This window comes from Perca fluviatilis, chromosome 18 (assembly GCF_010015445.1).
Source record: "Perca fluviatilis chromosome 18, GENO_Pfluv_1.0, whole genome shotgun sequence".
Lineage (NCBI taxonomy): Eukaryota > Metazoa > Chordata > Actinopteri > Perciformes > Percidae > Perca > Perca fluviatilis.
This window is the reverse complement of record NC_053129.1, coordinates 18667249-18691924: the sequence shown is the minus strand read 5'-3', so window position 1 is coordinate 18691924 and position 24676 is coordinate 18667249. Positions and strand designations below refer to the sequence as shown.

Sequence of the window (24676 nt, the reverse complement as noted above, 5' to 3'; positions counted from 1 at the left end):
TTTCTAAACGTAGCCTATTTACAGATCTGCATTTCCTATTCTTGCATTTCCTATTCTTGTAGCTCTTGTCAAGTGCAGGGGTTTGTCCTCGTCTTCGTGTCCTAAAAGTAGCGCATGGCGCTGTTGTCAGGTACAATGCATGACGATCCTTTCAGCGCATGTTTCACTTTCTTCTGAGTGAGTGGGCCCCCACACACAGCTACACGTCCGTCTGCGCGCTCACAGTGCGCCACAGCGCGCCCCTGTTCACCGGAAACCCCATATATGGCTCGGTAGGGCCATTCGGCGATTGGCTGCTTTACTAGAGCGACAATTCTGTTGCTGGAGCTCTATAGACAGGTGAAAACGCATGTGTGATATATGCTATACACGACACTTTATTTAGCAGCTCATAAATGATCAGCCCTTGTGCTGAAAGCTGTGTGCATTAATTAAATCATGCTGGGTTTTGGTCCAAATGATAAGTTGGAGCAGCTGTTTTATTGCATTGCATCTTCTACAGAGTGCACCAGCAGTGTTCTGGTCCGGGCTATTCGACATAAACCTACTTTTTTTTAAACTGTTTATTAATAATATAAAAAAATCTATATGTACGTTCCCATCACCTTCCTTCTCTTGTTTCCATCAATGGGCCAATACCATTAAGATACGTATTGTGAACATATGGATGTATAGGGAACATAATGTAGGCTACATGATGCAGATGCTGCATACATGAAATGACGTAGTTCATTCATGGCGATGGGCACTTCATGCAGGCGGGGGTGTCACTTAATATATGCTCGATATTTTTTGATATGTGAGTTAATAAAATAGCTAAGTGGAAATGAGAAGGTTGCTTATATTGTTGTTCAGACATTCCATGGATTTAATTGTTAAATTGGAAAACATCTGCTCGCTTTTTTTTCTCCCTTACCTCTCCCTCTGTGCGATGGTTCGGTCTCACCACACAGATTTCATTCATAAAATTTCAGCTCACTATAAAAGGCGGGCCTCTCTACTATCTGCACAGTGCCATTTATGAACCCGGCAAATGGAATTATAAGTAAGGGGTTTAGAAGTCAGTTTTCTACTTAGATTAGATAGACTGTTCTATATTTTTATGCAGTGATTTTAGACGAGAGGAACATGCATCCAGACTCCAGCACTGAATTCGACTCATCGTCCAGCTGTAGCACAGCATCGCCTGGCGGGGACACCCCTGGGTGCAGCCAGCATCCTCCTGACTCGCTTTCATCATCAGTGGACAGCGCCAAGGTAGGAACGGATTTGATCATCCAAAAAATATTCCACACAAATATTGTAGGATCATTCACGCATAAGGCTAATATAGGTTGCAAAACGGCGACTATTATATATAGTGCAGAATGTTCATACATATCCAAGAACATTCCATACACAGCATTTTACGGTCCCGTGCTGAAAACGATTCTATACAAACACATAGGCAATCTCTATAGTCTCCATGCATCTGTAAATCCGCAATATAATTCTATAATTCCAGGGACATTGTTTGTAAACACAGACATGTCTTGCTTGTGACCTTTCATTTTAGAGTGATTATAATGATGTTGAAAATGAGTGATAAGGACGTGATGATAAGGCATGTATCTGATTTTGATAGATTCGTGCACAGTAGGCTATTGATTTTTGTCTTTATTACCATTTCTCAGCCAAATGATTGATGTACCATTTAAGCACATCTAAATGTCAGCCACGAACGTTGTTCCTCACTCATCAGATAAGCTAAATTAGTGTTTGACTGCATGCATATGCATGTCTCTGTGATGTGGGTTTTTCCAGGATACTGAGATCAGTGCAGCAGACTCCTTTGTTCCGACCGTGACTGCAATCTCAACCTCGCCGGATCTAAGGTGGATGGTGCAGCCGACAGTCATCACATCTGTCTCCCCGTCGTCCCGCCGTGCAAAAACCAAAACTCAGTCGTCTTCCGCGGCAAACAAGGCAAAGCCCTCCAACAGGAAAGGACTGAAAGAAAAGGTATGCAAGAAAACAGGGCGGGGAGGGGGTAATGAAATGTCAGTTTTAAAAATAACGTCAATAACGTCAATCAATCAATCAATCAATCAATCAATCAATGACAACAGGACGTGAAGGGGGATGCAATTGTTGTTGTTGTTTTTTTTTTTAAGTGAACGTAGCTACACGAGTAGTGCAATAAATGACTGCAGGGAATAGCACATCAGGTGATTGGATTATGTCTAATTGGTGCAGCGATTACTTTAGGAGTAACGAACACAGCACTGTTTATGAATGGGATGGGAAATTGCATAAAAGTGCGCGCTCACGTGGCCGACTAGACCGTGCCAGTGGTGCAGCATTTTAACGCCTGGACTGAAAGAGAGTCTGCACCGACCAGATCAGTATTCCCAGCATACACTACAAGGAAGATTTTTTCTTCTTCTTCTTTTATTTTGGCAAGTGAAATTGTGCTAACGAGCCAAGTGCTGATAAGGCAAAACTCAGAAGGATGCGCATTTAAATGGATTATTTCTGATTCATTTTAGGCTTCCAAAGAGGAGGAAGAAAGGAGGAGGATCAGGAGAGAGAGGAACAAGATTGCTGCAGCAAAGTGTCGTAACAGACGAAGGGAGCTGATAGACACTCTGCAAGCTGTAAGTATGCAATCATATAGAGGACATCCACACAGCATATGCACTCCTCTAAAGCGGCGGACATATACAGCACTTTATGACATGTCACATAAAGACAACAGGGGCACAGCAGGGATGACTGCAGAGCACCAGGGCAGCAGTGTTTTCATGCCTCTCATGCCAAGTCGTTTTTCTGATTTTGTCCCTCTTCACCTCAGGAAACTGACAAGCTTGAAGATGAGAAGTCTGCGCTCCAGACAGAGATAGCCGACCTGCTGAGGGAGAAGAAGAGACTGGAACAGGTCTTAGTCTCCCACAAACCATCCTGCAAACTTCCTGTAAATGACAATGATGATGATGATAATGATGAGGAGGAGGATAATAATGAAGATGATGATGTTAACACAATGCTGCAAGATCCTCCGGCCTCCCCACAGCTGCTGTCTATGTTAGAGAATGGAAAACATCCAGAGAGCAACACATCCATCGGAGAAGCCTCTATTGGTCAAGACATGGACACTGTCCCTTGCATCCCTGCTGCAGCCATTTTGGGGAACTCCAACATCCTCCTGTGTTCGAGTGCAGAAGAGGAGGATCTGGAGGACTTGAAAGGAGATGACCTGGATGACTTGGTGCCCAGCCTGGAGATGGCAGTGAGTCCAGAGATGGCTGCATCCGTCCCTGACATAGACCTGAGCAGCCCCTTTTGCCTCTCAGACTGGGAAACCCTGTACAAGTCAGTGGCCAACGACCTTGAATCTTTGAGCACGCCAGTCATGTCTTCCAGTCCAACTTGTAGCAATTACCGCACAGTGTTTTCCTTTAATTACTCTGAGATTGATTCCTTGGATGAGGGCTTTGAGAGCCTCAAAGGCAGCCTTGGTGCATCTGAGTTAATGAAAGATCTTAACTCTCCAACACTTCTGGCCTTGTGAATGCAAAGAAGTTATGCAATGATACTGTAATTGTATTTTAACCAGCCAGCAAGCTATGATCTCTCTCTTAAAAACAATGTTTTGTAGTGTGAGTTTTGATGTTGTGTGAATCTAAACATCAAAGGTTGTGTACATGACATGTTTTCTGTGACTGTAACTGGGTTGACTTATTTCATACTGCTGGTGCGATTCTCTGAGGTGAGACAAAAATGCATGCAAATACAAGTCATCCGTAATCCAAGAAGAGGTGGTATCTAGTGTTTTTAAATGTCATGTGAAGTTAGATCATGCTCAATAGCATAATGTGTGTGTAATACTGTTGACAAAGTTGTATTGTAACAAGTGAAAATAGCAGGGTTACTAATGTGTAGTGTATAGGTGTCACATCTTGCTGTAAGGTGTCCCCTAACATGACATTTCCTTTCAAGTTTTTCCATAATAAAAAAAGATCACGTCATGTATTTTATCAAGATGTATTTTATGACATAGTTTATTTTTTTACTTATCAAAAATGATCAGATGCAAAGATTGTATAACGCTGGAAATAAAATAAGACAACCACAAACGATGTCTTGCTGTTGTTATCATTCTGTCAGGAATGTTCATTTGAATAAACAATCTCGCCACAAGGTTCATTTAGTAGCCTATAGCTGTCCTGGAGCTTTCTATCATATCACATCATATTCATCAGCAGATGGAGTTTGCTTAATAGTCCTGCAATTGCTTTTTTTCTGAGCACTTTAAGGCCTTCTTGTCTTTAAAGTGTCTCAACTGGACATCAAATTGTCTCTTCGTCTGCTGAGGAAGATCGTGTTACATAGCTCCAAAACAGCTACTAAATGGACCTTGTGGTTCGAGTTTTAAAATGAATTTTGAAGCTTTTAAGCCAACATGGACACAAAGACCTAAAATGTTTGAGAACAATTAAAAAGTTAATTTGAACATCAAATACAATTCCATGACAACTGAGCAAACAATATCTGTCAAAGAAGAAGATCATAAGATAAGATCAAAAGCTCCGTAACAGCTAGTTAAAAGGACCTTGTGGTAGGATTGTTTTCTCAACTTATTTATCCAAGGTCAATCAACCTAATTTAGCCTATAAGCCAACATGGATGAAAAGCTCAAGAATAGAAACCTTAACATCTACAATTTCATGACAACTGTTCAAATCTTCATCTGCTAATAGGCTACAGATGATGTAAGATAGGCTATCTTTAGAAAATGTATCGTCAAGAAGAGGGTCAAGAATGAACTCTGGAATATTAATATTTACAGCTGTGTCCATAAAAATGTCCGTGGGCCTATTTTGGATAGAGGATTACATAAAGCACAACCACTGGGGACTCACCCGTGTTTAAAATGAGTGGGAGCAGCAGAAACAGGTTAATTATTTATTCATAGCTCGTTTTCGGTTCCTCTGTTGTCACGGTCAAGTGAATCCGATTCTACAGCAGCAGCGCAGTGCGTGCCACGCGTGACGTCAACACGCGATTGCGGTAGCCCTTCTCTATCACTCTGCCGTAGCCTATTTCGTTTCATTTCCGTTGACCATGTTTGGGTAATTGCAGTTGTTTTGTTTCCATGGTGACGGGTGTCATATTTCGGGGCCGGAGAATGTTACCGGAAAAACTCGAAGCAGGAGCAGGGCTATATGTCAATGCTGTTAAGCGACGAACAGACTCATCAATTACAGAGCGGGCATCACGTGCATCACGTGCATGATGATAACGGGTGTAGTTAACGGTCCGAAGCCTTTCTGGGAACAGCAACAAAGGCATTTAATGACCACAGCCTGTTTGGTTTTGGTCCTCACGGCAGCAATGCACTGGGTGACCAGACGTCCCGGAAATTTCGGGACAGTCCCGAAATCCAAGCAGTTGACAGTTGTCCCGAAAATTAGAGCAAAGTCTTAAGAGCAGGGTCTCGAGTAGGCTAGTTATAACCTGATTGAACTTAAAAATTGTTCATGGTGATTGAGTTGTCCTGCAGCCAGCTCCCGTCATCACTTGAGTTCATGATTTAATGATTTTTTTAAAGTTTTAGGCTATTTTCGGGTTTACAAGACAGACAGTTGAGTTTTCTGAATAAAAATAATAAATAATTTTGGTGCGGAGTTTTGAAATTCATGTTAAGTGCAGGCAGCCACCAGAAGGAGTGATTGGATTGGATGCTGCATGATGTTAAAGCGCAGACATGACAGACAGGTGAATTCCTGAATACAAATAATTAATCATTTTGGTGCGGAGTTTTGAAATTCATGTTACATGTTTCATCTGGTTACCCTGGCCTATGCATTTTTCATCAGTAGGGGGAGCTACAGTGCGAGCACTTTCAAGCATCAAACAACTGAGCTTAATTTCATCAAGCGCATGCGTGCGTGATGTCTTGGCCGGCTATTTTAGAGTGAGGATGGATGGGCCAGTCAACAGCTCTGATGTCTTTGTCAACTTGTTCCATCAAACTATGTGTCCAGTTCGATGATGACCTCCGTGGCCAAAGTTGTAAAATATCACATTTTATTGATCCCTTGGTGAATTGTGAATTCACATGCTCCCCATCAGCACATGTAGTAAAGTAATGTAGGCCTACACATTATGCCTCAATAATTATAATAATAATTAATAATATAATACACATTATTCAGAAATGGGCCCATTGGTATAAATACTAGGCTATTACTTTTTTGTTATTTAGTCTATATCTTGATGCTATTACTTTTGTGCATTTACTTAGGCCTATGTAAATTGCGTTACTTGTAACAGAGTATTTCTACACTGTAGCCTATTGCTACTTTTACAGAAGTTAAATATCTGTCTACTTCTTCCACCAATGGTTAGATTATTGTATAGCCTAATATATTCTTTTAATGTGTTATGTATGATCTTATGTGTAAGCAGCATTTAAATATTGTAGCTGGTTGAAGTTGAACTATTTTAGTTTATTTATATGCTGTTGGGTAAAGAAGAATCAATTGTATTTCATAAACTAATTATATATATATATATTATAATAATAGTCTAGTAACTATAGTTGTCAAATAAATGTAGTGAAAAAAGTATTTTACTTTAAGCAGCTAAATGGAATTCAGCCAACATCAATTTTATTTTTTAAACCTGTGCTTTTCCTACTGTGACATGTTTTACACTTTACCCTTTGCTGGTTTTTAATTAGATCTGAACTACTTGGAATTAGGAAATTGTCTATAATGGTTTACTTATTGATAGTAATATGATGACATGCACACCAAAATCTACACTTATCACACACCTATGAATATGGACTGACATCATAACTTTAAGATTGTTAGTTTCCATTTGATAGAGCTTAGTCTAGCTGCCATACTTTTTGTTTTGTCTAGTGTACATCCAATCTGTGTACACGTCACTTATATTGTTTTACGTTTTTATGTGCTTTTAAAGCACCTTGAACAAATGTGAATTGTGCATTGTAAAGCATTGACTTGCCCTGACTAATTAATAAGATACAAAACATGGAAAAGTTAGCTTACTGCAGTAATGTTTCAGGATGAGATAACTCCCAGCATTATCAGCACTCTGTAATATGTCTCACATTGCCTGGTTACAGATTTCTATCATTCCATTATTTGTTGTGTGCTCACTGTTTCCACCTCTGTTATCTCATCCTCATACACCTCCTGACCACTCGGTTTCCTGCTTGCTGTGATATTCCCAAGGAAGTGCTATATTTACAGGAATAAATCAATGTCATACGGGTTTGGGAAGACTGGGTCACCTGACATGAGTAACGCTGTGAGAGAGCATTGTCACAGTGGTGTCGATCCGAACATGAACACATATTCAAAAATATCTTGTGCAGATTTGGTACTTTATTTTGAAATTACTCATATGTTTTTCAGGACTACCGTCTGTACCGTTAAGTTATTGACATGTATACAACTGCAAGGATTTCATTTCATTGTACAAAATACTTTGATACTACTCCATGATACCATTGATTCTCTCAGCACTAATAACACTGGGAGCTTTTACTCAAATGGAAATAGCAGGCCGACAGCCTGTTGTTATGAGAGGGAGATGAAGACGAAGAGGGTTTAAATCAATGCCAGCACGCAATTGCTGCATTAAGTGATTGATTTGATATCTGTGAATGCAGTTGATGGGAGTAAGCTACAGCATCACAATTCAATTCATTAAGAAGAGCATGTATTTTGTGTTCGATATCAGGAATGTTGTGATTGTGTGATTGGAAAGGAGAATGTTTTATAGTAAAATATATATATATATATATATATATATATATATATATGTTTCAGTTGAGACACTGATTGTATTCATCATGTACAATATTTTTTGGCATTTTACTATGTTTTATAAAACTTTGATTTTAAACTAATACAAAGTCAGATTTGCTTCTAAACAACCGTTTGTCAGAAAAGGGGAAATATCATTCTGTATTAATAAAAAATATAGAACATCTGTCGTACAGTTTTAAATAGCCTTCATCTTTACATGTTACTAAGCACATTTTGACATTTTCTACAACTGTCTGAGATTATTTAAAAAAAAAAAAAGGAAGGAAGGGAATAAAGTTTGTCTATACTGTCTGCAGTGTGGTGGACAATGAGTCAGGATTGTGTCTGGAGGTGTCTGGTTTTGTGGGTATTTCCCAGAGATGTGGTATTGGATAATATTACGACAAAACATTTAAACTCAGCCTACAGATTTTAATCAGGTTGAAGAAAATGAGAAAATATGACTGACATGTTTACATCTTGTTTAATAGTCAACAGGAATGTACTTTGTAAAGTGTGAAGCAGAAGCTGTTTTAGCATCACTTATTATAACGTGTGTGCAAATGCCTGTCTAAAAATGAAAACAGACAGAAAAACATCATGCTTGGTTGTGCAAAAAGCACTTTCATTGTTTTTACCTTGACTTCTGATGCCCACACAGCAAGAACTCTGCCTGAGTGTGGCAATGCTGCAAAACCACAAACTGCTCTCGTCACCATTCATCATTTGGGCAGCTGATGGAAACAGAAGATTATGTGTTAATGCAAAGACTTTCTGGAAGCTTGGAACAGACAAAAAATAAATATCTTGATCCGTATGTTGAGATATGATTCTGAACTCTTAAACAGGACAAAGGAACTACTTGCACATATTATTCACAGACATAACAGCAGTGCTTCTAGTCATGTTTGCGTATTCTTACACATTACATGGTAATCCTAAAACACTTTGGTTGAACAAATGAGCATGCTCTGCATACTTGGTCTGCATATCCAGACTGGTATATTTTTTCACAGTGTCATTATCAAAGTGTATTGTTCTTGGCAGGGACACTTCCCTCTGAAAGGCTTAAAATGCCAAATGGCCCTGCACCATATGTGTTAACGTACTGAGTGACATCTCTGGCTGCCTTCCTGCAGGCACAGAGGAATTCAGCTGAAAGTCTACACCTGCGAAGGGAAAACCTCTTACTGCCTCAGCTACAGATGTCCAGGACCCTCCAGTTTAATGAAATATGTCTGCTTGTTGGCTCAGTTCTGCTTTATTAACCCCAAATGCCTCCCCTAAAATTTTTCATCTATGTTAAGAGCGACTGTGACGCACCGTCCCCCCCCGACCTCCCCTCAGATGCGAGACATAAATCACAGCAGAACCAAATTAGAATCTAAAAAAAGGAACAGAGTGGGGTATTTTGGTGAGCCTCTAATAACTCGGCTGCTTGTTCTAGGTGGAACAGTTGAGATGGCATCGTGTAAAACCCTTCTGAGCCTCAGATAATGGCAATGATAAAAACCTGGATATGACAAAAAGGTGCACAGGATGAATGGGTTGTTCTTGATTAAATACTAAAACACAATATTTTAGTGCAATTTGATGATAACCACCCACATGTATTTATTTTTGGATGATATTGCAGTTCAGCTGTGACTTTGGAATTGATATTTGTAAAGTAATCCACAGGTAGATTCGGTTAAGATTTTGGAACAATTATATGGCTATGTGAAACAATACATTATACTCATGCACAACTTAAAACATTAAAATTAATAAAATGAAAGAGAAAAAAAAAAAAAAAAAAAAAAAAAAAAAAAAAAAAAAAAAAAGAGAGAGAGAGAGAGAGAGAGAGAAGCAATTTAGCATTATATTTCAGAGGGTTGTTTTCAGTGCTTTAAAAGTATAATTTCATGTCCCTATAATGTGCTTTATTAAACAGACACATTTCAGTTTTATTAGAGCGGACCAGTGGGATGTAGTTACAACTGCCCACACTAGAGGGAAGCAGCAGGAGGATAGATTCAGATTCAGATTTCTCTGGAATTTTCTGGACCTCCATCAGAAATACTTCAACATGGTTTTGTGCATGTTAGTTTTAGTTATTATGTGTTATGAACATATACTGTATAGTCTATGGTTATGAATCAAGTAACAGTTGCATTAAGTAGAGAAAATAAAATTAGATTTCACAGCAGCTAAAACTACATGTATGAACCCTGCTAGATTTACAGCATTACTTAGGCATTTAACTTCCTTTACCACCTGAAATAATAAGATGTCAACTCTCTGTAAATACGTCTGCGAAAAGCAGTGGTGTGGTTCTCTTTCAGTCTTATAAATATACTGTATGTAATAGACAAAATAAAAAGGAATACATCTGCACAGACAATTGGATGCAACTTTGAGGGACAAATGACTTACAGGATGAAAGTAAAATAAAAACAATGAAATTGTGTCATAACAGTTGTCAAAATAAGATTTTTCAGTTCTGTACTTTCATTTTTGCCCTAAGAATAATCAAAGTTACACTCTGTCATAGTTGAAAGGTGAATAGCCTAGAGGGACCAAACAGGAAGTGAGTACTCTTCTCTTTATTGGAAAATAAGACCATAACATGTCGCCAAGATTTAAACCCTAAGTATTTGATTTGGAACTACTGTATATAGTAGGTGTTAAATTAGTTGTTCTTTTGTCACTTGTAGGCTGCAAGATTTATTTGAGTACTTTTGATGTCAGGAACCATAATGGGCTGTTGACAATCTCAATTCCCTGGAAGAGCCTATGGCTAATTTCCTAATTCTTGGGTTTCACAGTCGTTAAACATGCTGAACATCTTCTGAAAGTAATCAGACTCGAAGCCACATCCTTCCCCATGCTAAAATAATCACACATAGTATGTTCTGAGGGATTTTAATGTCATTTAAATCTAATACAAACTAATAGCTAGGCCCCCCCCCGATTTTACTTTATACTTCTATCACTGCATTCCAGAGTGAGTTATTGTGCTTTTACTCCACTACTAATTACTTTTCACATTGACAACAAGATATAATATCCAGAATATAGTAGCCTATACGTTATTAATAATATAGGCTATTGCAACACTCTGAAAAGAGTGTTTCTGCATGAGTAGGCTACGTTTACTTTTGATACTTTAAGATGGCCACATTTTCTGATAATAGGCTACTTTTGTACTTTTACATATAGTAACATTTTTAATGCAGGACTTTTACTTGTAATTTAGTATTTTTTTTAATAACAATGGGACTGATATATTTATGAAGCATTTTATTGTTGGCAAGGGCTCAATTTGTTTCACTTCCACCAACTGTCAGTCAAATACACCAAGCAGCTAAGATGGCTGTATGTGTGTGTTTATAGCCCACTGTATTTATTGACCCGTTTATGGCTGTAGTAGGCGTGTATAATTTACTCCATGTCTATATCTCTAACTATCTGAAACTTTCCTCTCATCCAGTCTCTGTGTATGTTATTTGGTTGCTAGGGGTGGAGCAAACTAACCTCTGTGTCTTCAGCCCTCCTCTTACATTATTTTCATCCATGCTTACGTCTAGGACAGCAGTTCCGCATTCCTGAGCTCTCGCGGACAAGACTTAAACGGGCTGATGCAACGGCTTCAGTTAGTCCCAAAACCTCCATCCGACTCTGAACTCCCGCACCGTCCCATTATTACTGCGGATTTTTGGACGCACAACAGGTAACGTTAAGACTGCGTGAGCCGTCGAGCCATGTTGCTGTTGTTTTCTCCTCTCTTTGTTTTTCTGCTAGTTCTTAACGTTAGCTAAATGTTAGTACAGGCTTGTCATATTTGCACATTTTTTTTGCACTTTTCTCACCACGCTGTAGAGAGACTCAGCACGCTGGATTGTGTTTGTTACAGTAGTTTTTGTATCATTTAATATTAATATAGGAGGACTTATTTTCACTTAGTTCCTAAAAAAGTCTGTTTAATAGTTTTAAAGTTTCCGTGCTTTGTTGCGTTAAATACGTTGTTGTTACAACTGTTGTAGCAACTGTCGCTTTCCAGCTTATTTACAGACCCGTTGGCTAAATTAAATTACACAGTGTCGGACTGGCAGTATTTTCATCTCGAGAGTCTTAATTTCAGTGTTGCTAAACAGGAGAAGTGTCGGTTAGCCTTGTGAAGACATTATGTAACGCTACACACGCCGCACACTGTGGGGTTCCAATGGAACTGCAAGCTAAGCTAGTCTGGTGCACCAATCTGCACGGACTCTGCAAGGTTTTATACTTTAACGTTAAAGACCCATGTGAATTACACTTTGTTTTTGCTGTACAATCATATCATTTATCTAGACTGTTGTTACATTACAATCGGCTAGCTCGCCCAGTTCATCTACCTCTGTCCAACTCTTTACTTGAGAGTCCCCACTTTGCATGCAGCTGCAAGATACATAACAAGCTAATAATACCAGATTTACTAAATGACTGTAAGATAGCAGCGTGTCTCTGTTGGTACAGACGGAGAAATAACAATTGGGGCTGATTTATCATTATATTGTAAACCAATAACGGCCCGTCACAGTTTTCCAGAGCCCAAGGCGATGTCTTCACATATTACAATTACAATGACATAACAGAAAAAAGAAGAACACCCTTATATTTGGTAAACAGGAACCAGAGAATGTCAATTTTGCTGCATTATTCACGCCAACTATTAATCGATTATCAAAAGTGTTCCTTTCAGCTCTGATAACAATACTTAACACTCATACTATTATAGTAATAAATATCCTATTACCTCTACAGCGTCCAAACACTGTTGCATCATTGACAGAAGACGACTGACAAGTTTTCTCTGAGTAAGTACTGGGCATTTAAAACTGTTTTAGATTGAATTAATCAGGGATGCTCTCTCGAGTATTTCTGTCTGCTGCATGAAAATAAAAAAAAACATTTTTTTTTGCATAGCTGGTTTACCTTAAAACACAAGTTATGTAAATGAAGTATGAAGTTTGTTTGGCAGCATGCAAGTGCAGTAAAGAATGTGAGCTCAGACTGCACTGGATAAGGGATACTCTTGTTTGTGTGTGCGTGCAGGCCTCACATGAGAATTTGCATACTACAAAAAGACCCCAATATTAGATTTCTTCTTGATCACCACAGCAATTCTTTGTTTCCCCGGTGCTGTTGTGATGAGCCATAAAATATCACCCTCTTGTCCACATCAGGGTCTTTTAAAAGATTTACACTTTACTGTGTAACAGTAACTTTATCTAGTCTAGCTTTAGTTATATACCTTTTGTTGGCCTGAAGGTTCAAGGCCAATCATGGAATGGGAAATATGATTAGTAGGGGTTGATCATGGGCATGGGTTTGTGACTTGCAAGTTCATAGGTTCAGTGTTTTCCTATATAGTGAGTGCATGCTCTTCAGCTGGTGCAGCGCTCGCCCGTACAACTACATGCCATGCACGGGAAACTATTTGTGTGTTCTTTTTATATATGTGTTTCCTTTCTTTATCTGTGTTTGCGTGTGTCTAAATGAACGAGCGTGTATTGCAGAGGGTTTAAATGTCCCAGTGCCTGCCAGGGCACATCCATAGGATGGTTTCTGCATAATTGGAACGCTGCAGCGGGTTAATGGGGAAGGGCTGGCGAGCCGACAAGCAGCGCAGGGCTGAGAGGTTGGACGTGGGCGCACACGGTTTATTTTAAGTAGAAATGCCTTCCAGTGCGTCTCTGGAGAGCTGGAATTGCCAAGCTGCACCCCAGTACACTGAATAGACAGCAGACGCATTGCAGGCGAACGAGCCAACTATGCAACAGCTAGGCTCAATGATACTAATGCTGGGGGGAGCAGCTATTCACTGCTGTGTGTATCACATTATCAGTATCACATTGTAGACTCCATAAGCCTTTCCACATGGTTTGTAAAAACAGTGTGTCAGGACAGACTAGATGTACACTGTGGAAGCAAACACCCAAATGTCCAAAGGTGTAACTGAGAGTAGAGACATTAAAGCCAGTGTTTTGTTTTTTTAAAGAGCACAGTAAAAACTCTTCTACATAGTTATGATTTCCAGATTTGCTGAATTCCTTTTGGACTTGAAGCTAGTTTTCTCTATTTGCACAAAAAACAGCCTTGTCAGCGAATGTCTACCTAAACATTGACGTTTTGCCCGCAGTCATTTAAGATGAACAAAAGGATTGAACACACAGACACTGGGGCTTATTTAGTCAGAGCAAGCATGTGCTTGACGTGGGGCAGATGAGGAAATGTCAGAGGACAAAGTATAAAACAGCATTAAAGTGACAACCACATGTTACATAATAACGCTGATTGCTTCAACAGGCGGCAATATATCAGATTTTCTGGACTTGGTTGGCCAATACGTTAGTGTTAGGGATTGAACATAACTTGCCTTGGATTTGTCATATACAGTATGTGAAGCCCATACATTTGAAATGGCTTTTGTCTGTATTTTGATTCATTTAATCCGTGTCTGAGCCAAGTCAAAACTCAGTGCCATGCAAAGCCTAATCCTGATTTACAAGTGGAGAAAAATAGTAACAATATAATAATTCAACCAGGACCACCCAGATGCAGAATATAGATGTGTGACTGTTTGAATGGCATGGAGCAGGCCAAGCAGGAATCCAGCCAACGATCACACAGTAATGTTTGAATGAAGGCAGCCACAGCAGGTGCTTTGTGTTTCGATTTTTCCTGAACCTTTTTTCATTCTTAGGCTGAAGTCTACAATGAAATGCAATAGTTAAACTAACCACACTTTTGTGTAATTTCATTGATAACCTCTGCGTGCACTGTACTCCAGCCCTGCTCACTGCTGAGACATCCAAACTGTAATTGTGAGGGGAAATTAAGCTAGCTCATTATCACTGCAGCTGAGGGTCTCATCATCATTGACAATATTGCAAGGTTAAATGTTCATAATTGCGTTGAATTGCTTTGGGAAGGTTTAGTCTTAATCTTCACAAGAGGAATTTTGAAAGGTTCCCTCTATCCGTGGCAGCTGTTTAGCTTATAAGAACGGCCAAAAGAGAAATGAAAGCTGAAATGAAAAGAGATCCTATTTTCTGTTGTGATAATCACTTCCACTCCCACACACCATCACCCCTGAGTTTAATGGCTGGAGATGACCACAGAGCAACAGCCATTATTACAGTCTCTTCCCTTCTCATGCCTGTGTCTTGTCCGTCCAATGAAAATATAATGAGGGGTTGGAGGAATGTTGATACTGTATATTTGGACTGTCCCGTCCTCGAGGAAAGTCTGTGCCAAATTCCCTGGTTTCCTCAGAGGATTGCGAAAGGCTGTAACTCAACACAGCCTGACTGAGTGCAGACGGTAATGATGATCGCCGAGACCTTGGCCAGAGATTGAGAGAGCATGCCTTGGCCAGAGCCTTTGCGCTCATTGTTCACTTTCATCGTTTGTGTGGAGTTGGAGCTGTAGAAGCTGTTTGAAAGAGTTTTGCTTGTGTGGGCCGCGCAATGCCTTATTAGTCCAAAATTAGACTTTAATAAAGTATACTGACAAAAAGTGGTCAAATAGAATCTTGGAAAGTGTGCATGTCTTTCCCGTAATGCCACGATCCAGTGATTTAAAGTTGAGTAGTCTGGCAGCACAGAGATTTAACTTTGTGTCCCAGGAAAAGATAAATTAGCAAACAAACTTTTAACTCCTGCTTTCATTCACCAAAATGGTTGAGCTTTGCTCTTGGTGGGCTCCTTTTTTAAAAAGCAGCAGTATATAAAGGTAACGTGTAGCCTTTGAAAAACCCCTGTAACCCCCCTCTCCTTCACCGTCTCTATAGGGGATGAGGATAATAGGGCCTCCAGTCGTGCTGCTGGCTATTGGTAAGGGGCTGAATTCCTAAGCACTGTTAATTGCTCTCAGGAATGACTCAGGAAATGGACACATATACTAAGACACAGTGACTGCCTGCACATTACATTTAGTAACCCTTGCATGCACACACACACTCTTTACACACACTTCCAGCTATCTATGGCTTTTGGTAGAATTTACAGCTTACGAACTCATGCGGTTTAAGTTGTTAAGACAGTGGTACCCCAGGTCTTATTCAGGACAGTGTCCAACATAACATCAGGAGGTCATAACCTGTCTTAGGCAGAGTAGTAGTTCAAGTCTGTCTCCATAGATGACAGGAGACGTAACAGCTGTACGATAAGACAGTGCTGCCTCAAGCACTCCTATCCCCACCAAGGTCAGGGGAGAAAGTTACATACACATATTTACACAAACTCACTCAGTCACTTGCATTCATACACATACACACATCTAACACACACAAACTGCAGTAGTGACGCACACATAGAAACCCTGGATAAGATTTTCTTTCACCCAGACAGTCACAGATGAATGTGCTGCGTGTGATCTGGGGTACCTACAACAACATGACTTGTTATGTAGATAAGAAGAGTTGTAAACGATCCAATAGCATTTTCATACATGCATAGATGACTGAAGAAGGAACTCATTTGGTAATCTCTAATCTTGTCCAGCATGACTTTAAAAACTCCTTCAGGAAGACAGGAACTTCAGAGTTGGGATGGCACGACGTGACACTACATTGCGGTTGAACTGTACTGCTTAATCCTAAATTTACTCGATCGAGATGCATTAAATGCTTCTGTGCAAGTCATCAAAGTCTCCCGAACCTTCCTCACCTATGCGGAGTCAAGCAGCTCCTGAGTTTTCCTTAACACGGCTCACATGCAGTTAGATTAGTTTTGGGCAGAATTCAGAACCTGCATTGAGTTCGGTCCTATATTTCATACCTAATACGTGACATTTCCGCTCCCCGCCCTTGGCTTCAGCTCGTCTCCTCTCAGTTAGCCCTGAGAGGCAGCGGTGCTGAGATGTGTAGGTGTCTTTGTTTGAGGCTAGTGTGGGCCTAAAAGCTGTGGCACTGGCTTTTCTGCTTGACTGCAAAAGCACAGAAATGGCGTTGCATCATCAAACACTGACCACTAATCTTCGGCTGCAGGCTGCTGCCGAAAGAAAAAAAGGGAGAAAAATACCCCTCTTTTGACAAATGTAAAAATCACTTTGATTCATGCTTTTGAGTATAATTACGCAGTGCAAGACATGCATCAGCAAACTTTCCCTATCTTGTACAGATGAGACTTCTTTAGGGTTTCATGTCTCGAGGCTTGAATTTGCAAGGGGGATTTCAAGACACTTGTGTGGCAGGTTGAAAGAGACGGAACAGCTTAAACATAAAACAAACTTTCTACTCAACTTAAAAGTCAAGTTCAACTCAAAAGCAAGGCACGTCAAAAGTCTGTTAAGTGTTTGAGTTTACAACAGCACTATTAATTGTCTGCAATGGCGTGTAACTCATTTTTATGTCTCATAATTAAAGGCGTCTTGCTTCAGACGGCATTTCACCTTTGTTTTGGAGGCCGCTGGCAAAACTACCTCTGTCGGATTTTTGATTTGTGTGATCTGATGTCATGCAGACAAATATGAGGTTTATATATGTTTATATACTGAAGTATTTCTTTGTGTGTGAGTGGAGGTCTGGTCTCCGCTGCATGCTTCAACAAGCCATAACATGGAATGGGGGCTTTCCTTGCAATATGTCTGACTGAGCAGGGTTGCATTACAATGTACTGCATATGAGTCAGCCTCATAGACATAACATATGATTATTCCTGAATTGACTTATTTTTTTAGCGTCACTTTCCATTGAGAAAATGTGTTTGTCAAGGACGGAGTCTAATCTGAGTCTGTAAACCAGTCCCGAGTGTCTGGCCAATTGGATATTGGACTCCATTTTGGCTCTGAAAGCGATTTGCTCGTTCATTACTTCAGTTTCAGTTCCTGTGGCTGTTCTTTCGGATCACAAGTCATCAGATCTGATGCGAAATTTGGTTCAGTCACTTCAGACCAACAATTTATACTATTGTCTGGCAATTATTTAAGAGCCCTCTCTCACTCACCCCAGGATTAGCTACCATATTGTTTGACGTGTTATTAGACAGCCTCTGTGCAGAAAGAAAAGGCCTTGGCACCTTTCAGTCCTCCACCTCACCAGGGAGTTTGAGAGAGAGGGAATTTTGTCTGAGAGAGATTTTTACCAGGGCTGTCTTGTTCTTTTCCTGTCCAGAAAAAACAACAGGCTGCTGCCAAGTGCAGTGTAAATGGGAGTATACATACAGTGGGAGAGAGGGAGAAAAAGAGGGAGGGGGCTGTCAGGATTTAAATAATAAAATGCCTCATTGGACACTGGCTCCACACACTAACTTGTCCTTGAAGCGAATAAATCATGCAGACTGGAGGTGGTAAGGAACAGGTCAAAAGTAGTGCAGAGATGTGACAGACAGTCAGTGCACTGTCTGTAATACTTCATGTTTTAGATAATTAATAGAGGATAATTAAAAAAGGAATTTTAGACACTAAATGCAGTAATCTCCCACCAAAAGTACCCATCACTTTGTGCCTACTGATTGTTAAACCTACGAGTTCTAATTCAGACAAGAAAAATGAAATTGAAGCATAATGTGACAGATATATCTCAAGAGTCTAAATCATTTAGAGAAGCCCCACTATTGCGCTTCAGAATTGATTCCCTCTTGCTAAAAGTGGGCTGATTTGGTTTCCACCATGCTCGACAGTAAACTCCAGTCCAACTGTGAAAACACTTTGAGACCAGCCCATAACCAGGGTGGAGTACATTAGAATAGAGTTACATAACCTTGTTTTTTTTCATGACCTCCTCTATGACTTTTGTAATAGAGCAAGTCTTTCAGCCATGCCAAAAAAAAAAAAGCAGCAAAGAAAGAAAAACTTGGTTTAACTTACAATACAGTCGGCCTGTCAGCTAGTCACCCACCAGCAAAGTCAGCTGTTTCCGCAGCACCTCACAATACTCGTCTTTGTGGGTTCCACATGAGAGGGGCTTTGTTCGGTTTGTGCTCAACCTTCAGAGGTTCAGCTTCGGCCCATTACTCTGGAGGCAGATGCTGTTATTTAGAAGTCACACTGATATCATCCATCTTTTAAAAACTCCTCGTAGCTTTGGGTTTAGCGGGTAATCCTAGCTGTGTCAGTTGTTCAGTTGCATCAGTCATGCAGGGGTTTTGTCAAAAACTAAATCTGACTCACAAAGTGATTCTGTTTCTATTTAGTGTAACATTTCATCAGTAGAAAATGTGTAATTGCAGCTGAATGTTTGCCTCTATCTTTAAGCTACTGAATATATATATTTTTTACTTTAATTTAACTTTACTAAATGTATTGTAAGTGTGTATTATTCTACATAAATACTAGAGAAACAATTTGTTGTTTGACTTTTCTAAAATTCACTGGTCTCACCCTGCCTCTCCTCAGAGATTGCAGGGATGGGCAGGGTACCGTCGGCTCATGTTTCACTGTTCCCATCTGTAACATTTGTTTTTTATTTGGCCATCAGAAGTTTTCCAACTCTCGGTCTTACAGTAATTAGAGAGACGTCTTAATTCTCCAGCCACTTCCTTTAGGCCTGCACGTGTTCTCCTTTTTCTCCCCTCTGTCCCTCATTCCTCCCTGATTACATTAAAAAAGTGCTGTGGTCAACCCAGCTGAACGACCCAAAATTGTTGAAAGAGGGTGGCAGTGGAATGCATGAGCGTTACCCCGCTCTCTTTTGACACAAGTGCTTTTGATAGCCTTTGAATCCTCTTCACGAAAAACTGAACATCTGAACATTTCAGACAAAAACCTCTGTAAATTATTAGAAGCACCAGTGTAGAAGATAGCCCTTGATTTATGCGATCACACTCAAGGGTTTCATGGCTTCCCTTTGCATGTGAAACTACAGAGATGAGTGTGTAGCTGCCGACGGTGTGAAGTTTGTTTTTTCACCGGCTGCTCACTAAGAAGATAACACAGCTGTCAAAGCTGTCAATGTTTGAATGCATTCTTGGAAACAGCAACCCGTATTTAGAGAGATGTTTGATGACAAGGACAGAAGACAGTAAATTAATCTTTTTGTGGGTGGAAAGCCAACACTTTAAGAGCGCAATTGGGATAAAAGATACTGTCAGATGGCTGCAGTATAATCATGGAACAGCCTCATGTCACGACCAGAGAATGAAAAGTCTAAAATCTATATAAAAATAAACAAAACATACAAAAAAGCCCCCCTCCCCCCAAAAAAGCAAAAGCAAAAAACATATCTATACTACAAACTATACACAATAAAAACTAGAATATTAAAAGGTGTGTGAATACCTGCTTTCCACTGCATGTACTGAAAAAGTTGCATTGAATTTTCCTCGTCAGCGAGTTGTTTTTACATATTCACTTGTCCTAATTGTTCCCTTTCTCTTTGCTCTCTCCCCATAGCGGCGGTGGTGGCCGGGTCGGACATGATGCCGGGACAGATACCTGACCCTTCGCTGGCGGCAGGCTCCCTGCCCTGCCTGGGCCCGCTGGCGGGCATCTCGGCCACCACACTAACTGATCAGCTCAAGCTGGCGGACTTTCGCCAACTGGGCACCATGCTGTCCCCGCTGCATTTCCTCGGGAGGCTGGGGAAGAGGCCGCTGGCCATCAAGACAGAGGTGAGGAGGAAGAGAGGAGAAAAGACAAAATAGTGCAGAAGAAGGCTGCGTGAGAGATTTACATTGAGTCAGAGGGTAGAGAGAATTAGGAGGGTATTAGATTCAGGATGTTTCAAAGCCTTCTTTCAAGGCATTTTCTTAAAAAAGGACATCAGTCTCCCGCTAACATTTCTCAGTAATGAACCGAAAGATTCATTTCAGTGTCACATGCAAGCCGCTCTGATTTATATTCATAATCTGAAATGATGAAAAGAATAAGAAAGAGAGCAGTTTATAATGACTGAAGGGATTTTATACTCTGGTGCCAGTTGCTCATAAAAAGGGTTTTTACAATGAATTACAATTTAAATGTCCCAACAGCAGGCTTGGTATATATAAAATAGTATCTCTCTATTCTATAAAATATTATTGTCAGTAGATGCATTGGTTATGGGACTCTGCCATTTTAAACTAGCTTACCTAAAACTAGATTAAAGTGCTAAGTATACATATTTACAGTATGTGGGCATGATAAACTGGTATAGTCATTTTGTAAGTTGAATTTTGCCCCCTCTAGTGCTCACAACAAGAATTACTGTAGAGTTTGCAACAGTTCTTTTTCTCTCCCGTCTAGGTGTTCACCACTGTTGGTTATAGGTTGATATAATTTAGAAAGTCATTTTCATATAAAATAGTCATATAATGCCTGTTTCTTATATTAACAATACATTGTGTTTGCAGATGGATGAAGATGAGGAAAGGAGGAAACGGAGACGAGAGAAAAACAAGGTAGCAGCAGCGCGATGCCGAAACAAAAAGAAGGAACGGACTGACTTCCTTCAAAGGGTGAGTTCATGACACAGCACTGCATACTGATGGGCAGCTAAGAGAGGTAGCCAAGAATAGACTGACTTCAGCTACCATGAAACGCTGATTTAAGCCATTCAACCCAACTCAGAGCTAACACGATCAGGCTAATACAAGCCTGGTTTAAACAATCGAGATTATTGTACAACTTCAAGTAGGGCTGGGTGATCGGGAGAAATTCAGATATCACGATATTCTTGACCAAATACCTCGATATCGATATTGCGGCGATATTCTAGGGTTGACAGTTGGTGCTTTAACAACATCTCTTCACACTTAGATTTTAGATAAATAATCATCGGTAATGTGGACATAATGTCTAAGTTGGGAAAAGGCAAATAATAGAACAGCCAGAACAGTCTGGTAAGTTCAGATAATGACATCACTTTACTGTAATGCAGCCTTTAAAACTATCACGATATCCAAAATCTAAGACGATATCTAGACACATATCACAATATCGATATAACATCGATATAATGCCCAGCCCCAACTTCAAGTCAGGGTTTTCAGAAGTTATAAAAAAAAAACCTGACAGGTTTAGGATGAACAACTTTGAAGTAGTCAACAATTTATTTGTCCAGTAGTATCTAATAATTCAACGTCTCTGTCCAGGAATCGGAGCGTCTGGAGATGGTGAACTCTGACCTAAAGGCCCAAATCGAGGAGCTCCGTCTGGAGAGGCAGCAGCTAATGGTGATGCTCAATCTCCACCGGCCCACCTGCATCGTGAGGACCGACAGCGTCAAAACACCCGAGAGTGAGGCCAACCCCCTGCTGGAGCAGCTGTCCGCCGACACCAAGTGAAACCAGGAAACCAGGATGCGGAGTCCCTGACGCCCAAACTGGCACCACCGTGGCAGCCATTTACACGAAAACGTAACTGGCAATACATTTCTAAACAAGCACTTGAGCTCCAAGCTGAAGACTTTTGGAGACTCTGCCCAAAGACCTATGGTTGTAGGGCGTCCATAGTACTGCTACATGAGCTGGCTCTGTCCATTGGAAGACTGGAAATACCCAGTTTCATCTCCGCATTAAGTGTTGTTGTTGACACCCGCTGTGCCTAGTTGTTACTTCAACCATCTCTACATAAAGGGACCAATGGAAACAGTACGACTGAAAACAATGCTGAGGAAACACACTAATATCAATATGGTGCTCTGTTACAAAAGCCCTGAGTAGATTGTGTGGCATTGTTTCAATGTAGAGGCCCACAAAGGCTTAGTGTTCTGCAGCTTTCCTTTGTATGCTAGCTGAAATATACAGGTGTAGAGTTTTTAGGATACAATACCCAATACAAGTACACCAGATGGAGTAGAGTTGTTGTTTTTTTTGTAATGTTGATTTCTATACCCTGCCTCGACGATGGCAGTTACCGGTTGATCCGATTTGTGGTGACGCTGGCGTCATGAAAAGCACATATACACAAAATGTTTACACCCTTGTTTTTTGGACTTGTTGTCTGTCCATTATTGTACTTGTTTTATACTGCTTTGTATACATAAACATATATGAAATGCCTGTTAATCACTTGATGTGATTTGTCTTTTCAATCTTTTCAGTCTGTGTCTGTCATGTTGCGCTGTCAAACAGCTGTGAAAACAAGCAGAAATCTTTTCAGCTGAGCAGTATTTTCAATGTCTGTTCTGGACCTGTATCTGCTATGTATGACTCTGTTACCCTGAATAGATAAAATTTTATTTTCTAACTACAAGAAAGAGCATGTCTTGTTTTTTTTTGTTTTTTTACTCCATCAGACAAGCCATATCTCACATGTTTTTCAGTGAAATGAATCCTTGTATTTGTTCCTCCCAGTCATGGCATGAGAACTATCAAGTGACATAAGTTGTGCAATCATATTTCTTCAGCTGAGGAACGTTGCCAAAATCAGGGCTTTACTTTCATTTGCAAATAGTAATTGCAAACTCAGAAACAAGGTTTTATTATCTCCAGGCTTGATAATTGCCGAATTATTGCTAGATTTTGGAATGTATCCACTTTCTTTAACCCCCTTACATGCCTTGATCTTTGTTTTAACTTAAGTACTTTAAAAATCACTTAGTAGCATTGTTTCTAGTCATGTGTTATATAATGGTAAATGGTCTGAATGTATAGAACGCCTTTCTACCTTTCCGTGCTTCACAATTTTTGCCTCTCATTCACCCATTCACACAGGACACTTTGACACTTGGATAGGAGGAGCCAAAGTTTGGGCTGTCAACCTTGTGATTAAAGGAGGACAGGCTCTACCTCCTGAGCCACAATCGCACAATGATTATTATTGTAATGTTATTACAAATTGTTGCTGAAGGAAGACAACAGAACCTCACCTTCACTACACTGATTGACATTTTATTTCGGAAAGCAGGAAAAGGTCACCATTAAAATGAGTCATGTCCTAGAAAAACTATTTCTGATTTCTCACACTCACAATTATTATTTTGATGGAGATTATTAACGCACTCTTGGAACATAAAGTTTAACGGGGAGATGGTGTACGGTATTGTCCTGAATGGTATCTACTGTGTAGTAGCCAGGGAGTAGCCTATGGCTGCCTCAGCTCAGACTGCGGTCAACATCTCCATCTAGTGGAAGGTTTTGTGAACTGCATAATTTGCAGCAGACCCGATAAATCAGTTCGACCTCATTGATTAATATGTGGTCATCTCATAGAAATCTATTTTATTTCTATGGGTCAGCTATTGTAAAGACAAACATACGGAGGCCACATATATATGTATATATATATATATCTATATATATATATATATATATATATATATATATATATATATATATATATATATATATATATATATATATATATATATATATATATATATATATATATATATATATATATATATATGTATATATATATATGTATATATATATATAAATAATTTATTTTATTTTAACTCCCTATAGCAACAACCGTTGGTTTCCTGTGGTTAAACCTAAACATTAATCTTTTTTTTTTTTTTTTTAAACACGTTTCAGAAAGTGACACAATTCGCTCAGGTAGGCGGCTGTTTCTCTACTCTCAACAATAACAGACGTTTTGTGCCTGTTAAAAAATTCGATGCCTGTTAAACAATTAATATTACTTTTAAATACGGATCAATTTTCGATCGATTTTTTTTATCGAGAGGTAGCTAACGTTATAGCTATGTTAGCTAATAACAGTTAATTAATGCTAACACTAGCTAGCTAGAAACGGCAGTTTCTCGCATTCATTGTCAAACAACTGAAGCTTAAACAAAATCACGTTAACTAGCTAGCTAGCTAACGTTACAGTGAACCTTTAACCCTCCTGTTGTCCTCGGGTCAAATTTGACCCGTTTTCAAAGTTTCTATATCATAAATTTGGGTTTCTTTCAACCAAAGTGCCCAAATATAACTGGTTGGAATGGTTCCAAAAAATGT

The 24676-nt window shown here is 39.7% G+C and overlaps 3 protein-coding genes and 1 long non-coding RNA gene across 6 annotated transcripts in view; 3 read left to right on the top strand and 1 right to left on the bottom strand.

Annotated features, from left to right (window-relative positions):
* Positions 1-968: 968 nt before the first annotated feature.
* LOC120546603 (proto-oncogene c-Fos-like) lies at positions 969-4118 on the top strand. The gene is made up of 4 exons (XM_039781661.1): positions 969-1257; positions 1804-2001; positions 2529-2636; positions 2834-4118. Exons 1-4 carry the CDS (start codon positions 1129-1131, stop codon positions 3548-3550), a joined length of 1152 nt encoding a protein of 383 aa, XP_039637595.1. The 5' UTR covers positions 969-1128; the 3' UTR covers positions 3551-4118.
* LOC120546607 overlaps positions 1892-24676 on the bottom strand; it is a 23394-nt gene continuing 609 nt past the window's right edge. The window contains exons 2-3 of the long non-coding RNA XR_005636898.1: positions 8465-8560; positions 1892-1989 (exon numbers count right to left, since the gene is read on the bottom strand). This is a non-coding gene — a long non-coding RNA (uncharacterized LOC120546607). The remainder of the gene's footprint in view (positions 1990-8464; positions 8561-24676) is intronic.
* Positions 11391-22964, top strand: LOC120546605 (jun dimerization protein 2-like). The gene is made up of 5 exons (XM_039781663.1): positions 11391-11538; positions 12612-12664; positions 20184-20401; positions 21122-21226; positions 21863-22964. Exons 3-5 carry the CDS (start codon positions 20207-20209, stop codon positions 22052-22054), a joined length of 492 nt encoding a protein of 163 aa, XP_039637597.1. The 5' UTR covers positions 11391-11538; positions 12612-12664; positions 20184-20206; the 3' UTR covers positions 22055-22964.
* Positions 24206-24676, top strand: part of LOC120546602 (leucine-rich repeat-containing protein 74A-like) — an 8811-nt gene continuing 8340 nt past the window's right edge. For all 3 annotated transcript variants that reach the window (XM_039781659.1, XM_039781660.1, XM_039781658.1), the window contains exon 1: positions 24206-24271. The gene's annotated coding sequence lies outside the window, so the exon portion shown is untranslated. The remainder of the gene's footprint in view (positions 24272-24676) is intronic.